We start from the raw sequence: 25,126 nt of genomic DNA, 5'->3' as shown, positions 1-25,126 counted from the left end.
AATATTATATCATCATTCATGATATATCGTGGCATTCTAGATTTATTGAAAATGACTAACCAAAGAAATTTCTATTTGTAAATAGTAATGATCTAAGCAGTGCTTTATCTTATTTAGGTCGTCCTGTGTAGAATTCCTTATCAACTTGATCATTGCTCATATCACCAACAGTAACTGGAGGGCCAGTATGCTCAACAAAGCTGACTTGACATACTTAATATGTCGGGCTGCTACTTTGTGCCAGAAAAACTGTTTATGATATGATTTTGTTCATGTACAGTATTCGAAACTTTCCGTTACTTAGCCAATCATTCCTGCCACAGTATAAAACAAATTCACTTAATACAAAAAAACATTGATGATACTTTATTATTGAGAGTAAAAAATAATCATGTTAAGAAATTCAAAATGTAGATGCTTATGTTCACATGAACATAATTTATTTATCGGTTGTAGTATTATTATCTCATCAACCATTCATCCTTTAATTATTTTATTTAATTTATGTGCAGTATTCCCACAAATAAAATAAATGTATTCAAAGGTGTTATCACATTGTCCAACATCTTAAGAATCTCAGATATTCAATTCTGAAGACTTTTTTTTCAAAACATTGTCTAGATTTGAGAGTATTTTCTGTATGGTGGCAATAGTGGAGAAAGCAAGAAGTCATTATTTTGACATAGCATATCTTTGCTCTGTTACAGCTTCCAGTCTCTTGCATTGTTCATTGTCATGTATTGTGACCTAACTACATGAATTAAATACTTCCAAGTGAGATGCCATTTGTTTCATTATTTGATTATGTGTTACCCAATCTCATTAATAGGAGACCTCTTACTCTGAAACAATGCCTCTCTGCATGAAATCATGAAAATCTGAGGACGCCTCGTGAGTCATACAGTGTTAGTGACCAGTTTGAAATTCTATTTATCTCCTACACTTTAAACTTAATCACCTCATAAACCAATTTTCCACTGAAGCTGAAACTCACTTGTTCCGCACAATGATGACACCTGCATTTGTTCAAGAGGGTCAAATCAAATTTTCAATATGTTGACCACATCAGCCATAAACAGGTCACTTTTCATGGTTGCCATGTTCAGCTACACAAAATAACAACACTGTATCAGTACATTACAGATATTTATTCAATGTACAAGCATCCATACATTTGAATTTACTACACTTGCATATCTCTGGTACAATGACTTCACTGTTCAATGATTTCACAAATACATGTAGTTCATAGTTGGAAGCAAAAGCTCCCATCACCATCATCACTCCCCAATTTAATATGAATTCTTCTCCCATGTTATTTCTGGAAATTTCTCCAGATACAATTAATGTCATTTGGAATTTAAATGTTCATCTTGTTGACCAATGTTGGTCAAGTTGAGTTGGACCTCTACCTTCGAGAGCATTCACAAGAGCACGTCCTAATGCCACCTTGTGAAGATGAGGGAAGAGTTATTGATCCAACTAAACAACAGAACTTCAGTTAATTGACAACACCAGTTCTTAACTTCTACAGCTAGGTAGACGTGGTTCAGTGAGGCATGTCCAAGTCTCACCAATATCACAAGCCCATCATTAACCACACAACATATCTGGCATCACATACACTAAAGTCCATTTAGTACTTGACTACTGCTTGTATGACATTCACAATGTAGCCAGGATCCTGGTGAAGGATATAAACATGACAATGATAGTCTGACCCACTCCACACACAAGGGCATAGAACGGTGTGATGACAAAGTCTGAAGCTCGGAACACTCCTGCAATAACAGCACCTAAAACACAGAATAAGCAGAATTAAAGACAGTACCTTCACTTTGTAAATCTGCTTATTTGAGCCTCAACTAATAGTGTTGAAACAAAAGTATTGCATGTACTTAGTTATTTTGACCTTGACTATTTTAAACATTATTACAGAACTATGACAAGAAAAGGATGCATTAACTGTGAATCAATCATGAATTTGGAAAATTTGAAATTCTGACTGGTCAAACAGCTGATTTGACTACCGCATAACAACGGAAACAAACATTTATAGAAAATAAAAAATTCCAAATCATTGTCAGTAGGCATTTAGAAATAGTGCTTGTACAATTATAGGTTACCAAACGTTGTTTCAATATTCAAAATTTATGTGGCAACAGATGTTGGAAAAGAAAACATAACAGGTATCTCAAGTTTGGAGACAACCGTGAGCTTGAAAGTTGGTGTCTATACCAGACTGTTGTGTCATATCCTATGCATCATAATAAGCAGTGTGATATTATAATAGTGATGTGCAGTGTATACATTTAGTACTAAACCATGCAAGTCTTGCTTCATTTTCTTTAGGGATGATAACTTTGTCTTAGCTTAGGGAGTTGCTTTGCTACACACTTTCAAGCCTGAAATACATATGGGTAAATTATGATGTAAAACAACAATGCTTGAGCACAGCACCATACTTTTTGACAGGCAAGTGTCAGTGTTTCCTTAATTCAGATCGAAGCCTCACACAAAACACTGAGCTCTACCAAATCCAAGAAGTTTGCATGTTACTTTCTTATGGTACAATGGAGATATACATCATGTACAAATTTTAAATTGAAGACAGTGTGTTTATCTCCTAATTATTTACTATTAAATTATTAATTAAATATTCATATTTTTAAAAAATCATTTCATTAATTTTTTTTATCTAAATATATCCAAGACGTTCATGATGCACGATGACTAACTTTGTTAACTACTTTGCAAGAATGGTGTGTAAGACCTACTTGTAACGACACCTCCGGTGAGAGGAGATAAGACTCCCATTGCCACAATCACAACTGGAATCCATCGGCCCAGTTTGTGCTTCCTCAGTCTGCACACAGCAATAAGAGAAGCTATCACATGGACAAACATTGAGGAGAACAGGGCCCACAAGAAGATCTGGTACCACATTTCTGAAACAATGACAAGTTTTCATCTTTTGACCTGTTTTCATCAATTATTTCATCTAACATAATGGCAGGAATAGAGATAGACAATAACACTCACCCACCAGACCATTGCTAATGAAGTATTAAATGTCTCCTTGTCCTGCTGATTTGCCCATGACAAGCTGTATGTTGAGAGAACTAGTCACCACGAAGAAGAAAAACACCACCTTCCACTAAACACAACATCATGACAAATAATAAAGATCGGTGAATGTTTCCATCATGTAGAAAATCTTATTGTTAATAGCCAAAAGTGCCCACTCACATACACTTGTATAGTATTTGACTAGTGAGGGGACCAGTTCTTGACAACAGAAGACACTACAGGTAGTCCCCTGCATTCTTATTCAACATGTTGCAAACAACTGATCTTGAGTCTTGTGTCCACCCAGCTTCGTGTTAAATTAATAATCAGAGTTGCTCACCGGGGACACACGTGAACTGGCCATAGTCTGAGCTAAACACAGACCTAGTGGACACACATGAACTGGCCATAGTCTGAGCTAAACACAGAGCCAGGGGACACACATGAACTGGCCATAGTCTGAGCTAAACACAGAGCCAGGTGAAACACATGAACTGACCATAGCCTGAGCTAAACACAGAGCCAGGGGACACACGTGAACTGACCATAGTCTGAGCTAAACACAGAGCCAGGGGACACACATGAACTGGCCATAGTCAAGCTAAACACAGAACCAGGAGACACATGAACTAGCCATAGTCTGAGCTAAACAAAGAGCCAGGTGAAACACATGAACTGGCCATAGTCTGAGCTAAACACAGAGCCAGGTGAAACACATGAACTGGCCAAAGTCTGAGCTAAACACAGAGCCAGGGGACACATGAACTGGCCATAGTCTGAGCTAAACACAGAGCCAGGGGACACACATGAACTGGCCATAGTCTGAGCTAAACACAGAGCCAGGGGACACACATGAACTGGCCATAGTCTGAGCTAAACACAGAGCCAGGGGACACACATGAACTGGCCATAGTCTGAGCTAAACACAGAGCCAGGTGAAACACATTAACTGGCCATAGTCTGAGCTAAACACAGAGCCAGGGGACACACATGAACTGGCCATAGTCTGAGCTAAACACAGAGCCAGGGGACACACATGAACTGGCCATAGTCTGAGCTAAACACAGAGCCCAGGGACACATGAACTGACCATAGTCTGAGCTAAACACAGAGCCAGGGGACACACATGAACTGGCCATAGTCTGAGCTAAACACAGAGCCAGGGGACACACATGAACTGGCCATAGTCTGAGCTAAACACAGAGCCAGGTGAAACATATGAACTGGCCATAGTCTGAGCTAAACACAGAGCCAGGTGAAACACATGAACTAGCCATAGCCTGAGCTAAACACAGAGCCAGGGGAAACACATGAACTGGCCATAGTCTGAGCTGAACACAGAGCCAGGGGACACACATGAACTAGCCATAGTCTGAGCTAAACACAAAGCCAGGTGAAACACATGAACTAGCCATAGTCTGAGCTAAACACAGAGCCAGGTGAAACACATGAACTGGCCATAGTCTGAGCTAAACACAGAGCCAGGGGACACACATGAACTGGCCATAGTCTGAGCTAAACACAGAGCCAGGGGACACATATGAACTGGCCATAGTCTGAGCTAAACACAGAGCCAGGTGAAACATGAACTGGCCATGGTCGAGCTAAACACAGAGCCTGGGGACACATGAACTGGCCATAGTCTGAGCTAAACACAGAGCCCGGGGACACAAGTGAACTGGCCATAGTCTGAGCTAAACACAGAGCCAGGGGACACATGTGAACTGGCCATAGTCTGAGCTAAACACAGATCCCGGGGACACAAGTGAACTGGCCATAGTCTGAGCTAAACACAGAGCCAGGGGACACACATGCTGAAACATGCTATTAATAAATGAAAGCAAAACACTGAGTTTCAGGTACTTGAAGTATCTAAGAAACTATATGTCTGCTAAACTAACACAAACATACATGCATTGGTATTCATTTATTGGTTAATGCAATAGGTAATTTGCGATATTCTCTCTATCCAATGAACAGCATCACATGTTCAACAACATGATAGTTGCTCACTTTAGGCTGCAGTTCAAATACCATCAAATACTGCTCACATTTCAAAAATGGGCGGTTAACATGGATAAGGATTTAGATAACAAACCTCGGTCAAATGAATAAACTTGTGTGCTATAATAAGGCTGGGGTAACCACAGATTGGCATTGAATACATCAAATGAAGTATGATACAGTGTACCCCCAATGATGCATTGTCAGTCCCCTGTATTGTCCTCTATTTTCAATAGCACTAATGTCCCACATGCGGAAATTGTCTCTATAGTAACTGGTTATGTTGCTCACCCAGTCATAGGCAATTCCTTTGTTTATGAGGTGAATATTTCCTAAAAATAATGTTGGTTCAAAGTGTAGAATTTATCCATGAATGGCATGGTAAATATATCTATAACACAACTGCATGTTTAGCGCTAAACGTTGGATATGTTTCCCAAATCGAAACATCACAAATTATCTGTTGTTCATTATTCATACCTCGGTTTAACTTGTTTTACTCCAACTGGGGTATTAATGATATTATCAAACCTTCATCAGTCATGTCCATGTCAGAATGATGAGATATGATTGGTACACATCATCTGGATAAAATACTGCCTTACCCGCCTTGGCCCTTGGCGGGTAATAAATTTCTCAGCGGGGGAATAAATCTCTTATACCCCGCCACAAGCAATGCAGGCTGCACATGGATGTCCGAGAGGCAGACAAAATCCCCCATACCCCACTTTCAACGCAAAAAGCCACACACCCCACACCCCAAGTCAATGGAATTCATGTGACATAGCTCAACAGCTGTTTTCTATTAATTTTGAATTTGTGTCAATTCTTTTACAGTGTCACATTAAAAGATGTTGGTAAGATAAATTTGTTGTAGCAGGATCACGAGGGGTACATGAGGTAAGATAACTTTGTTGTAGCAGGATCACGAGGGGTACATGAGGTAAGATAACTTTGTTGTTGCAGGATCATGAGGGGTACATGAGGTAAGATAAATTTGTTGTAGCAGGATCACGAGGGGTACATGAGGTAAGATAACTTTGTTGTTGCAGGATCACGAGGGGTACATGGGGTAAGATAAATTTGTTGTAGCAGGATCACGAGGGGTACATGAGGTAAGATAAATTTGTTGTAGCAGGATCACGAGGGGTACATGAGGTAAGATAACTTTGTTGTTGCAGGATCACGAGGGGTACATGAGGTAAGATAACTTTGTTGTTGCAGGATCATGAGGGGTACATGGGGTAAGATAAATTTGTTGTAGCAGGATCACGAGGGGTACATGAGGTAAGATAACTTTGTTGTTGCAGGATCACGAGGGGTACATGAGGTAAGATAAATTTGTTGTAGCAGGATCATGAGGGGTACATGAGGTAAGATAAATTTGTTGTTGCAGGATCATGAGGGGTACATGAGGTAAGATAAATTTGTTGTAGCAGGATCACGAGGGGTACATGAGGTAAGATAACTTTGTTGTTGCAGGATCACGAGGGGTACATGGGGTAAGATAAATTTGTTGTAGCAGGATCACGAGGGGTACATGGGGTAAGATAACTTTGTTGTTGCAGGATCACGAGGGGTACATGAGGTAAGATAACTTTGTTGTTGCAGGATCACGAGGGGTACATGGGGTAAGATAACTTTGTTGTAGCAGGATCACGAGGGGTACATGGGGTAAGATAACTTTGTTGTAGCAGGATCACGAGGGGTACATGAGGTAAGATAACTTTGTTGTTGCAGGATCACGAGGGGTACATGGGGTAAGATAACTTTGTTGTTGCAGGATCACGAGGGGTACATGAGGTAAGATAACTTTGTTGTTGCAGGATCACGAGGGGTACATGGGGTAAGATAACTTTGTTGTAGCAGGATCACGAGGGGTACATGAGGTAAGATAACTTTGTTGTTGCAGGATCACGAGGGGTACATGGGGTAAGATAACTTTGTTGTAGCAGGATCACGAAGCGTACAAGGGGTTTTATGCATCCCATAACAGGGACGCATCAAACCCCATGTACCCATCGTGATCCTGCTACAACTTATAACATATATATGGGTCATTCTCTAAAAAAGTAACATTTCCTGTCCAAATGAATTTTCTTGAAAACAACTCATAATTCTGTTTTCAGATTACTTGACAATGAAGATATTTATCAGATTTATGCAATATTCTGATCAAATTACTGCTATAACCTTATGTTAGCCAGAACAATACCTTTAATGTGCAGAAATGTGCAGAAACTTGTTGTCCACAAATAAAAAATCAAACTTTCTCAAATTATCTTTAGTCTCTGGGAACAAATACTTCCCAAAGCCCTGGTGATTTATGTAGCATGACATCATGAAAGGCAGATAACAGCAGAAAAGCTGATGATTTTCCACTTGGAAACATTATTTTTGGAAACAGTAATCGTGTCCAGAGTAATCGTGTCTGTCCTGTCACCAGGTAGTACAAGTACAAATAATAATTGCTCCTTTGGTAAGCCAGAAGGCTAAGGTCTTTGCAGGTCTCTTCCTTTCCAGTACTATCATGGCACCATATGCTCAAGCAATTCATATTGGTGCAGTGTCTTCAAAATAACTGGTAAATGTTGTCTTTTGATGTGTACTTTTTGTAGGTGTCTGTGCTGTAACCATGCATTTTGGGTTCCGGAATTGTTATTAAAAAAATCAAATATAATGAGCATATTTGACTGTCAGAATGGAACTCAACCAGTGTGCTTTTTTTAGTGCAAGAGAGAAGTCATTGTCCTAAGCTGGCATTATGTCATAGTTTGTGTCTCCTGTCACTGTCTCTGCTGTCACCTTAAAAAAAGTGACAGGACAGACATATTTAGGCGACAGCACAGACATATAGTGTTCAATAAATGTTTCAACATATATATATTAAAAGACAAAGAAAACATGAATGGTAATGTATTTTGTATGTTTGTTTGTTGCATGAAAATCTGAAGATTATCAACATTTGGGTCAATAAATACTGATTACACTGCACAGTAGATCTTTGGTAACAGCACAGACTTTTAATAGTGACATCACAGACACATTTCAGTGACAGCAAAGACATTTTAGGATTTTTTATCATGTTGACACAAATAATGAACAATTATTCATTTACTCGCATTACTGTTGTACATGATTCAGAAATGTAACATATTTAGCAAATTTAAATGAAAGTAATGTTACATGATCACTTCAAACACAGTGTCTATGAGTGACTGTGACAGCACAGACACGTAACAGTAACAGCACAGACATTTAGTGTTTAATAGAGATTTTGAGAAAGTTTTGTTCAATGTTTCAGTGTCTTTAAAACTCTATCTCTTAGGCTTTTGTTAGTTACCGGAAAAATTGAATTTCCATTAACATTTGGGTCAATAAACACTGATTACACTGCACAGTAGAACTTTGGTAACAGCACAGACATTTAATAGTAACAGCACAGACACTTTTCAGTGACAGCAAAGACATTTGATTTATTTACCAAGTTGACACAAATAATGAACAATTATTCAATTTGCTCGCCCTACTGTTGTACATAATTAAGAAATGTAACATATTTAGCAACTTTGAATGAAAGTAATTTTACATGATCACTTCAAACACCGTGTCTGTGCATGAGGGAAAGAGAGAAGTGGAGGTGTGTGCTGACAGAATGGAGTGTATGAGTGGGGGAAAGAGAGAAGTGGAGGTGTGTGTTGACAGAATGGAGTGTATGAGTGGGGGAAAGAGAGAAGTGGAGGTGTGTGCTGACAGAATGGAGTGTATGAGTGGGGGAAAGAGAGAAGTGGAGGTGTGTGCTGACAGAATGGAGTGTATGAGTGGGGGAAAGAGAGAAGTGGAGGTGTGTGCTGACAGAATGGAGTGTATGAGTGGGGGAAAGAGAGAAGTGGAGGTGTGTGTTGACAGAATGGAGTGTATAAGTGGGGGAAAGAGAGAAGTGGAGGTGTGTGTTGACAGAATGGAGTGTATGAGACGGGGAAAGAGAGAAGTGGAGGTGTGTGCTGACAGAATGGAGTGTATGAGTGGGGGAAAGAGAGAAGTGGAGGTGTGTGCTGACAGAATGGAGTGTATGAGTGGGGGAAAGAGAGAAGTGGAGGTGTGTGTTGACAGAATGGAGTGTATGAGTCGGGGAAAGAGAGAAGTGGAGGTGTGTGCTGACAGAATGGAGTGTATGAGTGGGGGAATGAGAGAAGTGGAGGTGTGTGCTGACAGAATGGAGTGTATGAGTGGGGGAAAGAGAGAAGTGGAGGTGTGTGTTGACAGAATGGAGTGTATGAGTGGGGGAATGAGAGAAGTGGAGGTGTGTGCTGACAGAATGGAGTGTATGAGTCGGGGAAAGAGAGAAGTGGAGGTGTGTGTTGACAGAATGGAGAGTCTGAATGATGATGAAATTCACCAAAAGACAAGTAAGGAAATGGTACAAAGTTCAGATGATGATAAGATGGAAAGACAAAAGGAAATACACCAGCCAGTTGATACAAATGAATGCCCCGGGAAATTCGTTGTCATTGTGTATAACATATCATATCCTGGTTATGTTGAAGATATAGAGCTAGGTGAAGTTTTTGTGGAATATATGCATAACGCGGGAAAGCACGGGAATGCAAATTGTTTCTTCTGGCCACGCAAACTTAAAGACAAATGCTGATACCAATTTAAGGACATAGTTAGCTTTGTACCAGAGCCTTCCAAAATATCACTGTCCTCTGACTATTGTGTTGAGTCTTCTTTGTGGGAAGATATGTTGGAAACAATTCATGGCAAACAATAACCTGTGTTTATATGTGCACATGAATGAGGTCAAGAATGATTTACTGAATGTTATCATATAATGCTATCATTTGGTAAAAGTGCAAATATGTTACTGTTGAAGTTTTGAAAGTTGACTATTCTTGTTTCCTTACAGGTTTATGCTTGGAATAAGCAACAATAACCTCAAAAAGTGCCATTAAGGTTGTTGGTAGAGTTTCTGATCAAGTTCTATTTTTGAGATGAGCAATTCCACATAATATTGGTTTATGAATTTTTGCTTGTCTGTGCTGTTACCAAACCTCACATTTTTATCTAATTAAGGTCAGATACAAAATACACCTAACGCTTTGATATGCACATTCATTGAGTTTCCCTTTTTTTGACTACCTTTACTTCTGAAACACAGAACACAGAAATAGTTATTATAGTTTTGGCAATTACAAAATATTTTGTCTTTCCTGTTACCATGTTGTCTGTCCTGTTACCGTGAATGTCTTTCCTGTCACAAGGTTTCTGCCATCTCAAAAGTTAAAATTGGTTCAACTCTGCTGACAAAAATATATATAATTCATAAAATGAGTGTAATAACTATTATTACCTTATAGAATTATGGTAGTTCCATTTCAGTGTAAGAAGTAGACAAGTTTATCGTACATCTTTTTGCAAATAATTCCATTGTATGCATATATTTACAGTCTAATAGTATAGTAAAGCCAATAAATGAAATTTTAAAGCTTTTGACATTTGAACTATGCCAAAATGCAACAACCATATCATAAATTTTATTCATTTTAGATTTATGTTTGGTGACAAAAACTGATTTTTATGCACGGTAACAGCACAGACATTTGGTACAGAGATGCCAGAAATAGTTTTCTGCAAAAAGGAAAATAAGACATATTAAGCCTGCATATTTTAGACTTGTATTCAGTAATTGTTATGTTGTTTATCTGCTCAACAAAAACATTTCAAAAATGAATTCTGATTTGTTGATTTTTCATAGGCCAAAATGTTACTTTTTTAGAGAATGACCCATATATGCCATGATCTCCTGTAAATGTAAGTGGTCATTTGACTGGTTTTGTTTACCGACATTCCTTATACTGTTACAGTTTATCGTATGTAACATTGCTGACAATAAAAACACTCCTACACACAACTTATAGACTGATTGTACTCTCACCTCCAAAACTGTCCAGGGCGTCATTTGCAGACAGCCACAAGACATTTAGAATTGAATCCAGCTCGTCCGTTTGAAAATCCTTTGTAGCAGTCATAACAATATATTGATGCGTTATACCCAACAACAACATTTAGATTGTCAATTGTACATGGACAAGTTGGATGCAGCCTACAGGTCGCAAAATGGCTACATTTTGCATCACTGACACGCTATCAGAGAGCAGACTTGCTTCTCCAACACCTGAGTAACACCGAACTAGCTGTGACATTCACATGGCCATAGTACTGTCCGCCTATGACGTTTTGTTCAAGTATTTTCAATTAACACTTTAGACTTATGGGCTATGGTCTCCATAGTTTACGGCGACGAAAAGCATGTACAAGTAATCAATACAAACAAGCGCTAGCGCTGAGGCAAGCTTTGTAGCCGGAAGTAAATAAAATCCGGGCAAAGGAGTCGTTTTGGAGAGTTGAACCGAAACGAACCTCACTCAGGTCCAGAAGCCAGTAATATATTTCATTGACAGTTGGAGACACATATAAATCTAATGAATTTAATGTCATATCAGTGAAAGTTCCTTTAAAAAAAGACAATACTTGCCTAACATTCACAAGGCTGTTATCAAAAACGTTAAAGCCATACTGGTAGATCTATATACGTTTATCCAAAGACGTACAATCTATACTGAACCAAATTAAAAACTTCACAATCCTACAACTTTAACATTTTGACCAGTGGGCCCTTATTGTGTATTTAAACAGTAATGGCCACGTATTGTCTTCAGATAACACCCGTTTTTGTGCAGGTGAATCGATCAAAATCATGTGCACAGTACTATAGTGGCAAAAGTGTTTTTTCATGTGCAACTATAGTCACGTGGCCATAATCCCGCACTTGTTTTCAGCCATACTTGATAGCAGTCATTAACAAAAAAAAAGAAAAACACAAGAAAACAAATGTCTTTACTGCCATTTGTCATGCCACGCCTTTCAAATGTGCAGCGTGAACGTGCCATCGGCATGTTGCAGACGGGAACGTCCGTAGCTGAAGTCGCAAGGACGATGGGTTGTAGTCGACGGACTGTTTATGATTTACAGACGCGTCTACAGCAAACGGGTACCACCGCTGATCGCCCTCGGCCAGGTCGACCACGTTTGACATCACATGCAGAGGATCGTCAGATTGTCTTACGTCACCTCCGTAACCGATTTTTGTCGGCTACATCAACCAGAAATGAACTGTTCGAAACCGTCTGAGAACTGCTCACCTTCAAGCACGACGGCCATACTGCGGGCCGATTGTGACTCAATTACACAGACGTCAACGTCAATTGTGGGCACAGCGACACTTACCATGGACTCAGAGGGATTGGAATCAATTAAGTCGTCTTCAGTGATGAATCCCGATTTAATCTTCGATTTGCTGATTATAGGGCGAGGGTGTGGAGGCGCTGTCATGAACGTTACGCCCAGTGTTGTGTACAGGAAGTTGACAGATTCGAGGCGGAAGTGTCATGGTGTGGGGTGCTTTCTGTGGCAATGCACGTTCCAGGCTTCTTGCTTACCGCGACCAGGTACTGGCACCAGAACTTCTGCCTTTAATGGCAGCACATGGACCCGGTTTGATCTTCCAACACGACAATGCCAGACCCCACACAGCAATTTTGACAAGGAATTTCCTTCAGAATGCGGGTGTCAACGTCATGGACAGGCCGTCAAGGTCTCCCGACCTCAATTCCATCGAACACGTCTGGGATGCTCTTGGCAGAAGTCTGCGCACTCTCCAGAACCAACCACAGAATTTACAAGATCTTGGCACCATTTTGCAGCAACAATGGCGTCGTCTTCCCAATCATGTGTTCACAAGCATCACAAGGTCCATGCGGAGGCGTTGTGCGGCAGTTGTCAACGCACATGGTGGCCATACACGCTACTGAACTTGTGTTCCATCAGATTCTCGTGCTTGGGACTTATGATTTAAACTGTTGATGTTATTACCGAATACCGTAGGTGCCTGGAACAAATTATGGTTACCACCGTTAATTAAAATCCTTCTTTGGACATTAATGATTAAAAATTACCTTCTCTGATACATTTGTCCGTTGTATATCATATATGGGATTACGTTTTAAAATGTTAAGTTTTTAATTTGACTCAGTATATGTACGTCTTTGGTGTATCTATTCATACATCCATTTCAACAAAGACAACATTCCCTGCGTCATTCCATCATTCTTACTTTCATTGAATAATTAAAATCATTTAACAAAGACAACGGTCTCTTAGTCATTCTAACATTCTTACTTTCATTTTATTATCAGTCTTTAATAATCATTCAACAAAGACAATATCATCATACTTTTCGTAGGCATATTTTGTTGGTTTTGTTTGTTTGTTGTTTAACGCCGCACTCAGCAATATTTCAGCTATGTGACGGCTGTCTGTAAATAATCGAGTCTGGACCAGACAATCTAGTGATTGACATCATGAACATCGATCCACGCATGCATAACCAAGTCATCTTCTAACCCGACATGGTATCGGGTGGGAAAAGCGCATTACTTTGATGACGCGGATTGACGATTAGACCGGAATGGGCAAACAATGGCAGCAAGAAGAGCACGCACGCACACGTGCATAGTTTACAGAGAAACAATTTGCTCAAATGACTCAAGTGTTTGTGGATATACTTCAATGACATGTAATGGACATAACAAAAGATTTCACTAAACTCTGTCAAGGTGCATATACTCCTATGAGCTCACACAAAGTTCAAGTCAGTTCTTGATTGATGACCAATGGACCAATCAGAATCGCGTAATTTCCAAATTCATGTTAGAATCATTAATTGACTTTTGGGCCTAAAAGTTGTATTTGCCGAAATAATAAATATATATATATATAGTTTATTTTCTGTCTCGAGTCAATGAATGGCCTTTTGGCGAGGGACTAACAGCATTCATTCACGAAGACAGATAGGTTAATCTGTTTCGATTGGGTTATTTTGCATATTACCCACTGACATGAAAAGGAGAGAAAATGAAGAAAAACGTATGTAATATCAACCCCACAGCGAAACTTCAGAGAAGACAGCCTATTGTTTAGATGGTCTCATATGTAATCATTTTGTGACGTCATGAACAATGGGTAACGTCATATTTTTTTCTCAACAATGAAGCAATGTGACGTAATATGTTTTTCAACTAACCAGTCAGCAATGGGAATCGCTAAAATGCATATACATGTGCAAATATTGGAAAGTTATTACACATAGTCGTTCTACCCTTTTCGGTAATATTTGTTTTTTATTGTCAAATAACATGTATTTCACGCGAGTGAAATATAAATTTTATGTTGGAGATTAAGATAGTACTTCGTAACTAAAAACATAAGTTTCTCGTATTGCTGTACAGGTTTTAGAATCAAGTTTTGACAGTATAAATAATAATCCGTTTATAGATATTAGCTAGCTGAATCTGAATACTTTTTGGTTCTATGAGATGTATAGTACATAACTGGCGGTATAAGAGAGACATGTTATAATATATAATGTATGACTACGATAATGATCACTTGTAATGTCATTTTGTATTCCAAATCCCCTTAACTCGAATTGCATAAAGTTCGTAAAAACATGGACTGTCTTACGCGCTGAACACCTCACAAGGGAGATAACCCATCCCCTCGCCCTCTTCCGCCATTGTACGGAGTGTTGGGGAAAGGCTGACTGTTTGGATTTGCTCTGAGAGAGGAAAGATGTCAGACGAAGAAGATTACAGTTCTGAAGACGATTTGGATTATGTCCCGACAGGTATTTTATATATAAACATGATTATGTTTTGGTGACCAGGGTAAATTGTGAGTGTTTTTTTTTCTTGGTTAACATACAGAAGGTAGTTCCAGAGACTGGTAGTCTACAAATCAAAATTTGCCAAAGAAGAGTCAGCCCACACCCGTATGTAGTTCTGCATGCATACATGGCAATTTACTAAATGCAAAGAATCCGGATGAATAACTAAATAACACGTGAAGGTACTGCATCCATGGCTTCAAGTGCACATCGGCTTGATTATAAATCACATTCTGAATATATAAGGAGTAGATCTAGCTTGATCCACATTGTTATATGTTTGAGATTATTTATTATATTGTCACCCAGGATTTGTTGTAAAGTAAGAAACCTTAACTAGTTCACACACTATACATGTTTCATTAGGACAAACACATTTATAAACAAACATACAGAGGTGATATTTACATTGTATAGACCTCTATGTACCCTGCTTAGAATTTGACATCTAAATGTACAGAGAACAGTGGTCTATATATGTTATCATAATTATGTGTCATTGTCAATCACTTTGTACCCAGGTTGTTTTTCTACCTACAGCTCTCCATTTTTCTTTATGTAGTTCAAATTAACATCTCCCGTGTCCTGCATCTGTGTAACTTATTTCGTCTTGACCACTTCAATAAAATCTAAGTTTGGAACATGTTATTTGTATTGCATTGGGTGAGCGGCCATGTTGATGGTGGGGAATGTGAAGACAGCAAAACTAAGACTGTAGAAACCCTGGGTATAAGGTGATGGGACTACAGTCATACCATCAACATCAGCTCATCTTGTATCACAGCAGGTCACTCATCAATGACATCATGCTCAGTTTCAGTTTCCAAAATTGAAATTAAATAATGTGCCACACACATAATGAAAGAAGAAACTGACATGAATTGTAGCTTGTAACGTGATGCAAATATTATATCAGTTGTAGAGGACGTAACATGTACACGAGATGGGTCCCCTGTGTACAAATGACCACCTGAGACCACAGATTTCTGCAGGGCGGTCTCCTCAGGTGTTATTTATGAAAATAATGAAACAAAATTAAGTACAGTTATTGATCATTATAGCAGTTATCAATTGACATGAAAAAGCTGTCCTAAGAAAAATAATAAATGGTCAAATTTGGAGAAAAATACGCAAACTTTGAGCAAAATATCCTGTTTGACAGCAAATTTCTCCTATGTACATATTTTTAAGAAATGTACATTTAATATTTTTTAAAAGCTTTTTCATCGTATTGTTGCAAACTATCTGTAATTGTTCATGCACACTTGTTTGCCATCGCATTGAAACATGTTTACTTTCTTCAAAACTGGGCATACTGTCTCCAGTATAAGTGGCTGATCAACACGCCAATAAAGGGATTTATCATATGATGGGTGGGTTTCTCTGCTGGATAAAGCCAACAGATAAAAACGATATCCATTGGGGTCATAAGCGGATAGAGATGCAAATGTAGCAGGGCGTCGAGTCATCCCACAGATGACATCCTTACCTTGTCAGCTTGCTGACAGGGTTAACCTATTTGGTCATGTGGACAAGGCGTCCAACCTCGGATCAGAAGGTCGGTGGTTCGAATCCCATCACGGGACTCAGAAATTTTATGGCCGCTACACAAATATCAAAGGTCAAGTAGGGACTACTTTCACTGTTTACAAACAAACATGGTGTCACCCTTGTCATTCCGAGATCGAGTCAGATTTAACCATCGTAGAATCTGGAGAAACTACTGTGATGATTGATATCTTTTACAAAAGAGCAGTCTAATGTAATGAAAATCAGTGTCTAACTGTGACGTAGCTAAGGCATTTGACAAGTTTGGGCAACTTTGGAGACATAAATTGCGAAACAATTTTGAGAGGACACTATATGTCCTAGCCAAGGGGGATCAGAAGCCATATTTGTGCTTGTAGACCTCTGCGGCTTGGAACCTTTTCCACAATTTAAAATAGTTGGATTTGTCCGAAATATATTTGAATTGATACCTTGTATCGTTTGGTGCTGTGTGTACATATGACCGCACTTCGTAACGTTATGACAGGACAAACTGTCAACAACGTCTGACTGTGGCAGTGACGTCTCATAGACTAGGGTTAGAGTTGCTTCCCTTTGTCAAAGGGCAGTTACTCTAGAGGACAGACCGATGGATTGCTGCGAAAGGCAAGTAAAAACAATTCGTGTAGGCAATTGTTGTTTTGCATGTATGTTCTTTCGCCACTGTATAAGAAACATATTTCAGTTGGAACTATATTGGCTACTGTCACTGTCCGACTGCAACATCACTTACCCTGTGACGTAACATATATTAATGTGCACTTTCCAGGAAAACTTGCAATGTTTCAGTAATATTTGTGAGAGAAGGAAAGCGATTTTCAAGCACGGATTTGAAGAATGACATTATATATTAAAGAGGTTATCACGCTTGTGTGTTTGGGGATGGTAAATATCCTGTATTACGAATAAACTATATGTATTTAGCTCGCCAAGGCTCGCTAAATACAATGTTTATTCCTAATGTGGATATTTACCATCCCCAAACACTCTCGCGTGATAACCTCTCTGTAACCAGTGCCTGTTCAATCAGAACATCAAACATAAGTTTGTACTGTAATATCGTTATTTCAGCCATCTATTCAATGGCACATTATCTTCTCAGTAATAACCTTTTCAAACATGTCCACAATAGCTAGTGACATGATCATGATGACCAGGATTGCATTCATGGCATCACAAGGTATTGTGCCTGTCTGTGGACCACAGACTTCTGCATGCAGCACAAAAACGTCTCGACACACTATTTATGTGAATAAGAAAATAAACACACAGTCATTGACTATATGCTTGTTATCAAATGATTACAGTGGGAGAGGAAGTGAGTGAGGAGGAAGGGTCCGGAGATGAGGAAGATCTCGATGCCCTGAATGAAGATGCAAAACAAGATGGCAAAGTTGGAGGAAGAAAAGAAAGATGCAAAAAGAAAAATGACCTGGTACCAAGGTGATACTCTATCTAAACTGTATGGTTATAACTGCTAGTAAAATCGGCTTTGAAATATGTTAGTCAGTGCACAAAACTATGCTTTCTGTGATATTCCTAGTTCCCTCTCCATGTTTGTCTACAACCAACAACTTGAGCAAGGCAGTTATAATATAAGGGCATGTCCCCTACAGCCCCAACAGAAATCCCATCACTCCTGAGCCCAGTCCATGAAAGATGTATTTATGTGACTACTAGTTACAGCCTGCACTAGTAGCGTAGCATGTAAACATGGTAAAGATCATTTATTATTGCAGGACAATACCGGCATTGTGAGAAAGCTGGGGATCATTTTGAAATAATGTCATTTTGATCTTTTGAAACCATCAGATGGATATTGTCATGTGATATCCCGTACAGGTGTTTATCGTGAGGGACTTTCCTTGTTTAGAAAGAGGCAGGGAGGCATCAAGCTGGATGGTGAGGAGGAGACAGGTGAGCTCCCACATGGAGAGCCTGACAGCCGGGATCTGATGCAGGAGATTGCCAAGGAGAAGGAGGCAAAGAAGGAGGAACAGGAGAAGAAGAAGGCAGATGACCTATGGTCAAGCTTCATGTCTGACATGAAAACACCACCTCCAAAAAAGATTTCCTCCATAGGACTTGGTGCCCTGACTAGTATGGCAAAGGTGACAGCTTCAACCTTATGATAATTCAGACATCGGTATTTTAGCTCACTGATTCATGACCTCATTTTAGTATGCTTAGATTCAGTGAATGTTGTTTCGAGTTGTATAGCTGGAATCTTGCTGAGTGCACTGTGCGGCATAAAACAACAACAAATTTAATGAGCAAAATCTCCGCCTTCTGTAAAGTGATCAAAATTCAATGGTTGATAATCTGAACAGAAATCTCAGTGATTGTATTTTCTCTTGCATCTGCAAACATTAGCATTATTATTAAAATAAAGTGAGATAAACTGTTCTTTGTCATAAATGAACACATGGAAATAGATACATGGTGTTGCAGCAGTCAATACAATACACTTTGAAAACCAAGGTTTTTGTCCCTTGTTCCTTAACCCTGACTGACCCAGCAAACTGTAAGGCCTACCTAAGTAGATATCAGATAATGAGTAATTGTAGGCCATAAAAGAAATTGACAACTTTCCAGACTGAAAGACTTTATTGTTGCCTTCGTTTAATAATTGCAACATTTAATGTAGATACCTAGAGTGTATCACTGTCTGTATGTATTGTCCCACCTACATGCTAATACTTTGGTTCATTATGAGGGTCCCCTGGGGTGTACGGTATGATCAGGTTTATGCACATATCTGTTCAGCACAAAGAACATCATCATTTGTCTTTGTTGTGATACATTTACAGTGTTAACTGTTCAGTGTCGGAAATATGGCACACACTGAGTCCCTAAACAGGCTTCCTTCTCCTTTCTCTGTCTCATGCCCTGAGGTTTGGTGTCTTTTGTCAGCAGCTGCTTGATGCTGTAGTCGTGTTTGTAGAGGGTAAGGCAGTCCTAGCAATGTTATGTGTGAAATGGTGCACATTTAGTAGAAACTGTGTTTCAGCCAACCAAGACCACTCCCAAACAATCACCATCACAAGCAGCATCTGAATCTGGGACCACCATGTCAGGGACAGTGACCATCACAAAGGTTTTTGATTTTGCTGGAGAGGAGGTCAAGTATGTCACATTTGGATAAATGGGTTGACATGTACTGAAGTGATAATGGGTTTAATGATGCAGACAAACTATACTGTTGAAGATGTTTCAGATGGGACTGCAAAGAATAGATATTCTTGTCAAAGAGCATTTATTTTATCTTGCAAACAAAAACATGGTTACATTATAAGATATAATGGTTGCTGATATCTCATTTGTAGAATTACTTAAGAGTCAAATACAAGTACATTGATACAATGCTTTAGTGTGGCACACCTAAAGGGGATTGTCTCAACTTTCACAGGGTAACCAAAGAGGTTGATGTCTCATCAAGAGAGGCTCAGGAAGAAATTAAGAAACAACAGACTTCATCTGAAGACGCTAAAAGCAGTACACCAACTACATCGGAGAAGCCATCAGGTTTATCTGGCATGTGAGTACATTACCTACTGCAGGGAGGCTCATCAACAATAGGTTTCAGGACATGGAAGTATTATAGAGTTATTGGGTAGTACAGCATGTACAGACAACCACTAGAAAGCTGACCATTTTACCAAATAAGGTTCTTATCACAAAGTTTCATGTTATATTAAGACAACCCAAGTCTATGAGGGGACTACATAATGGACTTCTTACCATCTGAAATGAAATTTGTGAAATGAGATGAATCAATGCAGACTGAAGTGTGGCATGTATCATTAAGTATTTTGTAAACCTGTCTGAATGAAAGGCAAGTGAGCTAATGTGATGGTCTGTTTCTCCAGCATCCATTCTGTGTCCTAAATATCTTCTGCTCAGAAACCACAGGACCAAATTATCTGCAACTTCACATACTTGTTCACACCAAAGATGACATCCAAATCTGTTTAAGAGGTTCAAATGCGATTTTCAACATGGCTGAACTTCCAAATTCCACAGAAATGGATGTTCCGGTCATCACTTGTATGTGGTGCGGATTCATCAGACCTTGACGAGGGTTTATTATGGATCACATCTGAAGGTATGCCCACCTGCCATGCCGTCAGATAGAGGTGCATTAAGAAGTAATGCAGGATAAGTTAAAAGTATTAGTAAAATCTAAATATTTTTTACATTTGTATACTTATCCTGCATTACGAAGTCTAAGTGCCCTCCCTTCGCTTCGCGCTGCTTCCTGTACTGGTTGGGCCAACTTTCTTCAGCAGCTGGATCTCACACAGTTCATCTCTGTCAAAAGACAGCAGTAAATGCAATACGGAGTAATGCAGGATAAGTGTACAAATGTAAAAAATATTTAGATTTTACTAAATTCTAGTACATTTTCGGGTTGATCCCCACGCTCTCAGAGTGAGGCACCTAATCGCCAGCAAACAAGGTCAGCAATCTAACCCACTCAGCCACCAATGAAAGTCTGACATCTGGTGGTCTAGATTTATGCTGTTGACTACATATCCATTGCAGGTGGCACACTTAATGTATATAGCTGGGACCCTGTAGAAGGTGGCATAGTTGTGTGTGTGTAGATGGATTGTCGTGGCATGTGTTCCTGTGCACAGTGCACAGGTCACAAATCAGGTAAAGTTAAGCAACATTGGTCGAGAGAGACTAACAGGCAGCTTGGGTTGTATGCTCTTGAGGGAGCAGAGAATGATTGGTGAGTGCACTCTGGTCCAGTGACCAGGGTAATGATACTGCTTTCAGCATGCCCCTGTGTGGTGTGGAAATATGCTGAAATATAAATGGCCTATCATTATTCATTATTATGATTGCTCTTCTGTCAGCAGTGGTGTGAAGAGGCCGGCTGCAGGGCTCGGTGGGCTCCTCAACAAGATTGGCAAGAAGCCCAAGATGAGTGTGCTGGTAAGGGAAGACAAGAAGCGGCTCGCCTAATTCTTGAGACATTTGACAGGGTTGCGTGACTCAGATAGTGAGCCACCAAATACTCAGTTTCCTCTCTTAAAAAGTCAAGGCGTGGTTTCTTCGCAGCAGACGAAGGCATGTTTTGCAATTGCGTGTAAACAAACATCAGATGACACCAATGTGATTGGTCACACCACATCCAACTTGACGAATAGCTAGAACAGACTCTACACACTCGCAACAATCGACACAGGTTTTAGCATCCAATTTGTCCCTTTTGTCGAATTCTATAATTCACTCAGATAATATGACTGGGTGAAAATCAGCATATTGATTCAACTGGCCGACCATAGTGTGTCCGCCTAAAGTGCCATGGCTCAGCTTTATTATACAGTTTTCAGATAGAACTAGGATGTCAAGTTTTAGTTTGGAGATGAATAGTGCTCAGAAGTCAATGTGCCTGCCATAACAATGACATACTTCTATAAATAGACTAGGGACTCCTTTTAATTAATTTCAAGGGTCCTTACAGGAAATATGAGGGTCCTGGTAAGTAATGAAATAGTATATAGTGAACTGTACTGTAAGGTTTCATGACCATTTTAATTACCATGACCAGTGGACCACATCACTGTAACATACACCCCTCTAGTGGACCACATCACTGTAACATACACTCCTGTCTAGTGGACCATAGGCACTGTAACATATACCCCTGTCTAGTGGACCACAGCACTGTAACATACACCCCTGTCTAGTGGACCAGAGCACTGTAACATACACCCCTGTCTAGTGGACCACAGCACTGTAACATACACCCCTGTCTAGTGGACCAAATCACTGTAACATACACCCCTGTCTAGTGGACCAAGGCACTGTAACATACACCCCTGTCTAGTGGACCACAGCACTGTAACATACACCCCTGTCTAGTGGACCACAGCACTGTAACATACACCCCTGTCTGCTGGACCACAGCACTGTAACATACACTCCTGTCTAGTGGACCACAGCACTGTAACATACACCCCTGTCTAGTGGACCACATCACTGTAACATACACTCTGTCTAGTGGACCACAGAATGTAACATACACTCGTGTCTAGTGGACCACATCACTGTAACATACACCCCTGTCTAGTGGACCAACGCACTGTAACATACACCCCTGTCTAGTGGACCACAGCACTGTAACATACACCCCTGTCTAGTGGACCACATACCGGTAACATACACCCCTGTCTAGTGGACCAACGCACTGTAACATATACCCCTGTCTAGTGGACCACAGCACTGTAACTTATACCCCTGTCTAAGGGCCAACGCACTGTAACATACACCCCTGTCTAGTGGACCAACGCACTGTAACATACACCCCTGTCTAGTGGACCACAGCACTGTAACATACACTTCTGTCTAGTGGACCAGAGCACTGTAACTTACACCCCTGTCTAGTGGACCACAGCACTGTAACTTATACCCCTCTCTAGTGGACCACAGCACTGTAACATACACTCCTGTCTAGTGGACCACAGCACTGTAACATACACCCCTGTCTAGTGGACCAGAGCGCTGTAACTTATACCCCTGTCTAGTGGACCACAGCACTGTAACATACACTCCTGTCTAGTGGACCAGAGCACTGTAAGATTATGGTCTGATATTACAGGAGAAGTCTAAGATGGACTGGAACACTTTTAAGAAGGATGAAGGAATTGAGGACGATCTGCAGATCCACAATAGAGGAAAAGAGTCGTAAGTAATGTGCCTTATAATTTAGGGGTTTCGTAGAAGTTTGTAGGTTTTTTTCTGTCATCACAGATTACATTCAAATTTCACTGGGAAAGGTCACTCCGCTGCCACTGTAAGCTAGGCATCCATGACCTCTTGAACAGTGTTATAGGCAAATGCTTCAGTGTATTATTTTTTTATGCAACTTAAAACCATCAGTTAAGAAAGGCTGAACATTGGAAACTATAGACAGAAACTGCATGTTTGTGTCTAACTTTGACATTTGGTTATGATTATCTGTGAAATGATGTCCTCTCAATTAATCAGGCAGATTTATAGTGTGGTGTATGGTACGATCTGTTGTTGGACAAAGACAACAAAGTTGAAGATGTAACTGCGATGTAAAGTACTCCTTTTGTGAAAGTGTACAGTACAGCACCTGTTGAAAGTAGACTGGTGGTCTGACTTCAGTTCAAGGTCCTCAGATCTCTCTATCCTATTTACAGATACCTGGAAAGAATGGCCTTTCTAAACCGAGCAGATGTACGTCAGTTTGAATTAGAGAAATCTCTTCGTCTGAGTAAGAGCAAAAGGTGATGCCAGGAGTGTGTTGTGGCAACGGACACAAGGAAATGTCTAAACAGTGAAACTGATGATTGCTCGCTCCCAACTTTGTCTCTCCAGTTTGACCAGAATGAGAACCTGCTGGAGAACTCACTGGCTGGTAAATGCAATCTGCAGAATGCAGGCTTGACAGTGGGCTAGTTGTTGACGATGTCAGCTACAGAGACAGGGATGAAGGAAGGACATTCAAACCAGCATTTATCTACAGTATTGTTTGTACCCTTCCTGGGATTGTTTCTTACTGACATTTGACTGGCATTATATGTTGCTGTCATTCAATAGTTCAAGCATCAGTGTAAAGGCTTCAGGAGTGTTTTCTATATGTATCTTTTACAAAAAGAAATATTTTAAAAGAGAAATTTCCTAGTCAAGACTTGGACCCATGTACATGAAAACTTTTTTTGTGTAACTGTGTCATTTTGCCATAGATTAGAATTGAATTTATTTTAGGGTTTAAGAATAGACTTAATTGTACATGTTGTACGGTTACTTTTAATGGAGCACATTTGAAAGAAGTTGCATCCTTTCCTCCATCTTCTGTTGTTTCACTCCTTGTTATTATAAGAATGATGAGTAATACTGTTTCTTCAGTCCTTGTAGAGAATTCCAGGCTGTAGGTCTACATGATGGAAGGACTGTCACATGTATTGATGTCCATGGTTTGATGTATGACTGTACTGGCTTAGTTTGGAATGAATGTGACTAAAGATGAATTTTGAATTGCAATGATTGCATCATCAGTGTTTTTTGCATGAGGACTGTAAATTGTGATACAAGACATCTTGTCCATAAAAAATGTGTTTGTGAAAAACATTTGCGTATAAGGCCACACTAAATTAACTATTAGATTTTCATCCTTTCTTTTTTCAACTGTTAATGCATCTGTATACACTACCAACAATGGATGTGGTTCACATGAAACATGAATAGTATGATGAGGTGGGCAGGGAGGAAATCAGATAATTTATCTATTATGGCCCTCACTCAGCTTTAATCATATTGATTCAAGCTGTAATGTGAATTAAAGTCCAAAATAAAAAAAAAACGTTTTTATTTCTTTGTGCTGTTTGTGTCTTGCCACAATAGAGATCCACTTGAAGAATGCTTGTTGACGACATGCTGGTAAGGTCTTGCCACAATAGAGATTCACTTGAAGAACGCTTGTTCCAACAATAGGGATCCACTTGAAGAACGCTTGTTCCAACATGCTGCTTGTGTCTTACCACAATAGGGATCCACTTGAAGAATGCCTGTTGACGACACGCTGCTTGTGTCATACCACAATAGGGATCCACTTGAAGAATGCCTGTTGACGACACGCTGCTTGTGTCTTACCACAATAGGGATCCACTTGAAGAATGCCTGTTGATGACATGCTGCTTGTGTCTTACCACAATATGGATCCACTTGAAGAATGCT

The 25,126-nt window shown here is 39.7% G+C and overlaps 2 protein-coding genes across 3 annotated transcripts; one reads left to right on the top strand and one right to left on the bottom strand.

Annotated features, from left to right (window-relative positions):
- Window positions 1-1,144: 1,144 nt before the first annotated feature.
- On the bottom strand, window positions 1,145-11,428 carry LOC139447891 (transmembrane protein 170B-like). The gene is made up of 3 exons (XM_071229373.1): window positions 11,012-11,428; window positions 2,778-2,948; window positions 1,145-1,796 (listed from the first exon to the last, which is right to left on the bottom strand). Exons 1-3 carry the CDS (start codon window positions 11,139-11,141, stop codon window positions 1,666-1,668), a joined length of 432 nt encoding a protein of 143 aa, XP_071085474.1. The 5' UTR covers window positions 11,142-11,428; the 3' UTR covers window positions 1,145-1,665.
- A 3,278-nt stretch (window positions 11,429-14,706) lies between these two features.
- Window positions 14,707-24,702, top strand: LOC139454181 (craniofacial development protein 1-like). 2 transcript variants are annotated; one of them, XM_071235738.1, is made up of 8 exons: window positions 14,707-14,821; window positions 17,716-17,851; window positions 18,282-18,519; window positions 19,419-19,534; window positions 19,818-19,946; window positions 21,277-21,352; window positions 23,022-23,107; window positions 23,590-24,702. In XM_071235738.1, exons 1-8 carry the CDS (start codon window positions 14,767-14,769, stop codon window positions 23,678-23,680), a joined length of 927 nt encoding a protein of 308 aa, XP_071091839.1. In that variant the 5' UTR covers window positions 14,707-14,766; the 3' UTR covers window positions 23,681-24,702. The 2 variants fall into 2 exon arrangements, with proteins under 2 accessions (XP_071091839.1, XP_071091838.1); XM_071235737.1 differs by having other exon boundaries at window positions 21,274-21,352.
- The last annotated feature ends 424 nt before the right edge of the window (window positions 24,703-25,126 follow it).

This window comes from Haliotis cracherodii, unplaced genomic scaffold (assembly GCF_022045235.1).
Source record: "Haliotis cracherodii isolate W230 unplaced genomic scaffold, xgHalCrac1.p SCAF_10, whole genome shotgun sequence".
In the NCBI taxonomy this organism is placed as follows: domain Eukaryota; kingdom Metazoa; phylum Mollusca; class Gastropoda; order Lepetellida; family Haliotidae; genus Haliotis; species Haliotis cracherodii.
Note: the sequence above shows the minus strand (reverse complement) of the source record. Positions and strands in the feature narration are given on the sequence as shown.

Bases quoted from the DNA above. Each gene is read 5' to 3' on its own strand.
- LOC139447891 (XM_071229373.1), bottom strand. From the start codon at position 11,141: ATGTTGTTGTTGGGTATAACGCATCAATATATTGTTATGACTGCTACA. The intron at 2,949-11,011 runs GTGAGAGTACAA...TCATTGTTTCAG, and splicing joins CGCCCTGGACAGTTTTGGAG to AAATGTGGTACCAGATCTTC. The intron at 1,797-2,777 runs GTAGGTCTTACA...TCTGTGTTTTAG, and splicing joins CACCGGAGGTGTCGTTACAA to GTGCTGTTATTGCAGGAGTG.
- LOC139454181 (XM_071235737.1), top strand. From the start codon at position 14,767: ATGTCAGACGAAGAAGATTACAGTTCTGAAGACGATTTGGATTATGTC. The intron at 14,822-17,715 runs GTATTTTATATA...AAATGATTACAG, and splicing joins TTTGGATTATGTCCCGACAG to TGGGAGAGGAAGTGAGTGAG. The intron at 19,947-21,273 runs GTGAGTACATTA...CTCTTCTGTCAG, and splicing joins CCATCAGGTTTATCTGGCAT to CAGTGGTGTGAAGAGGCCGG.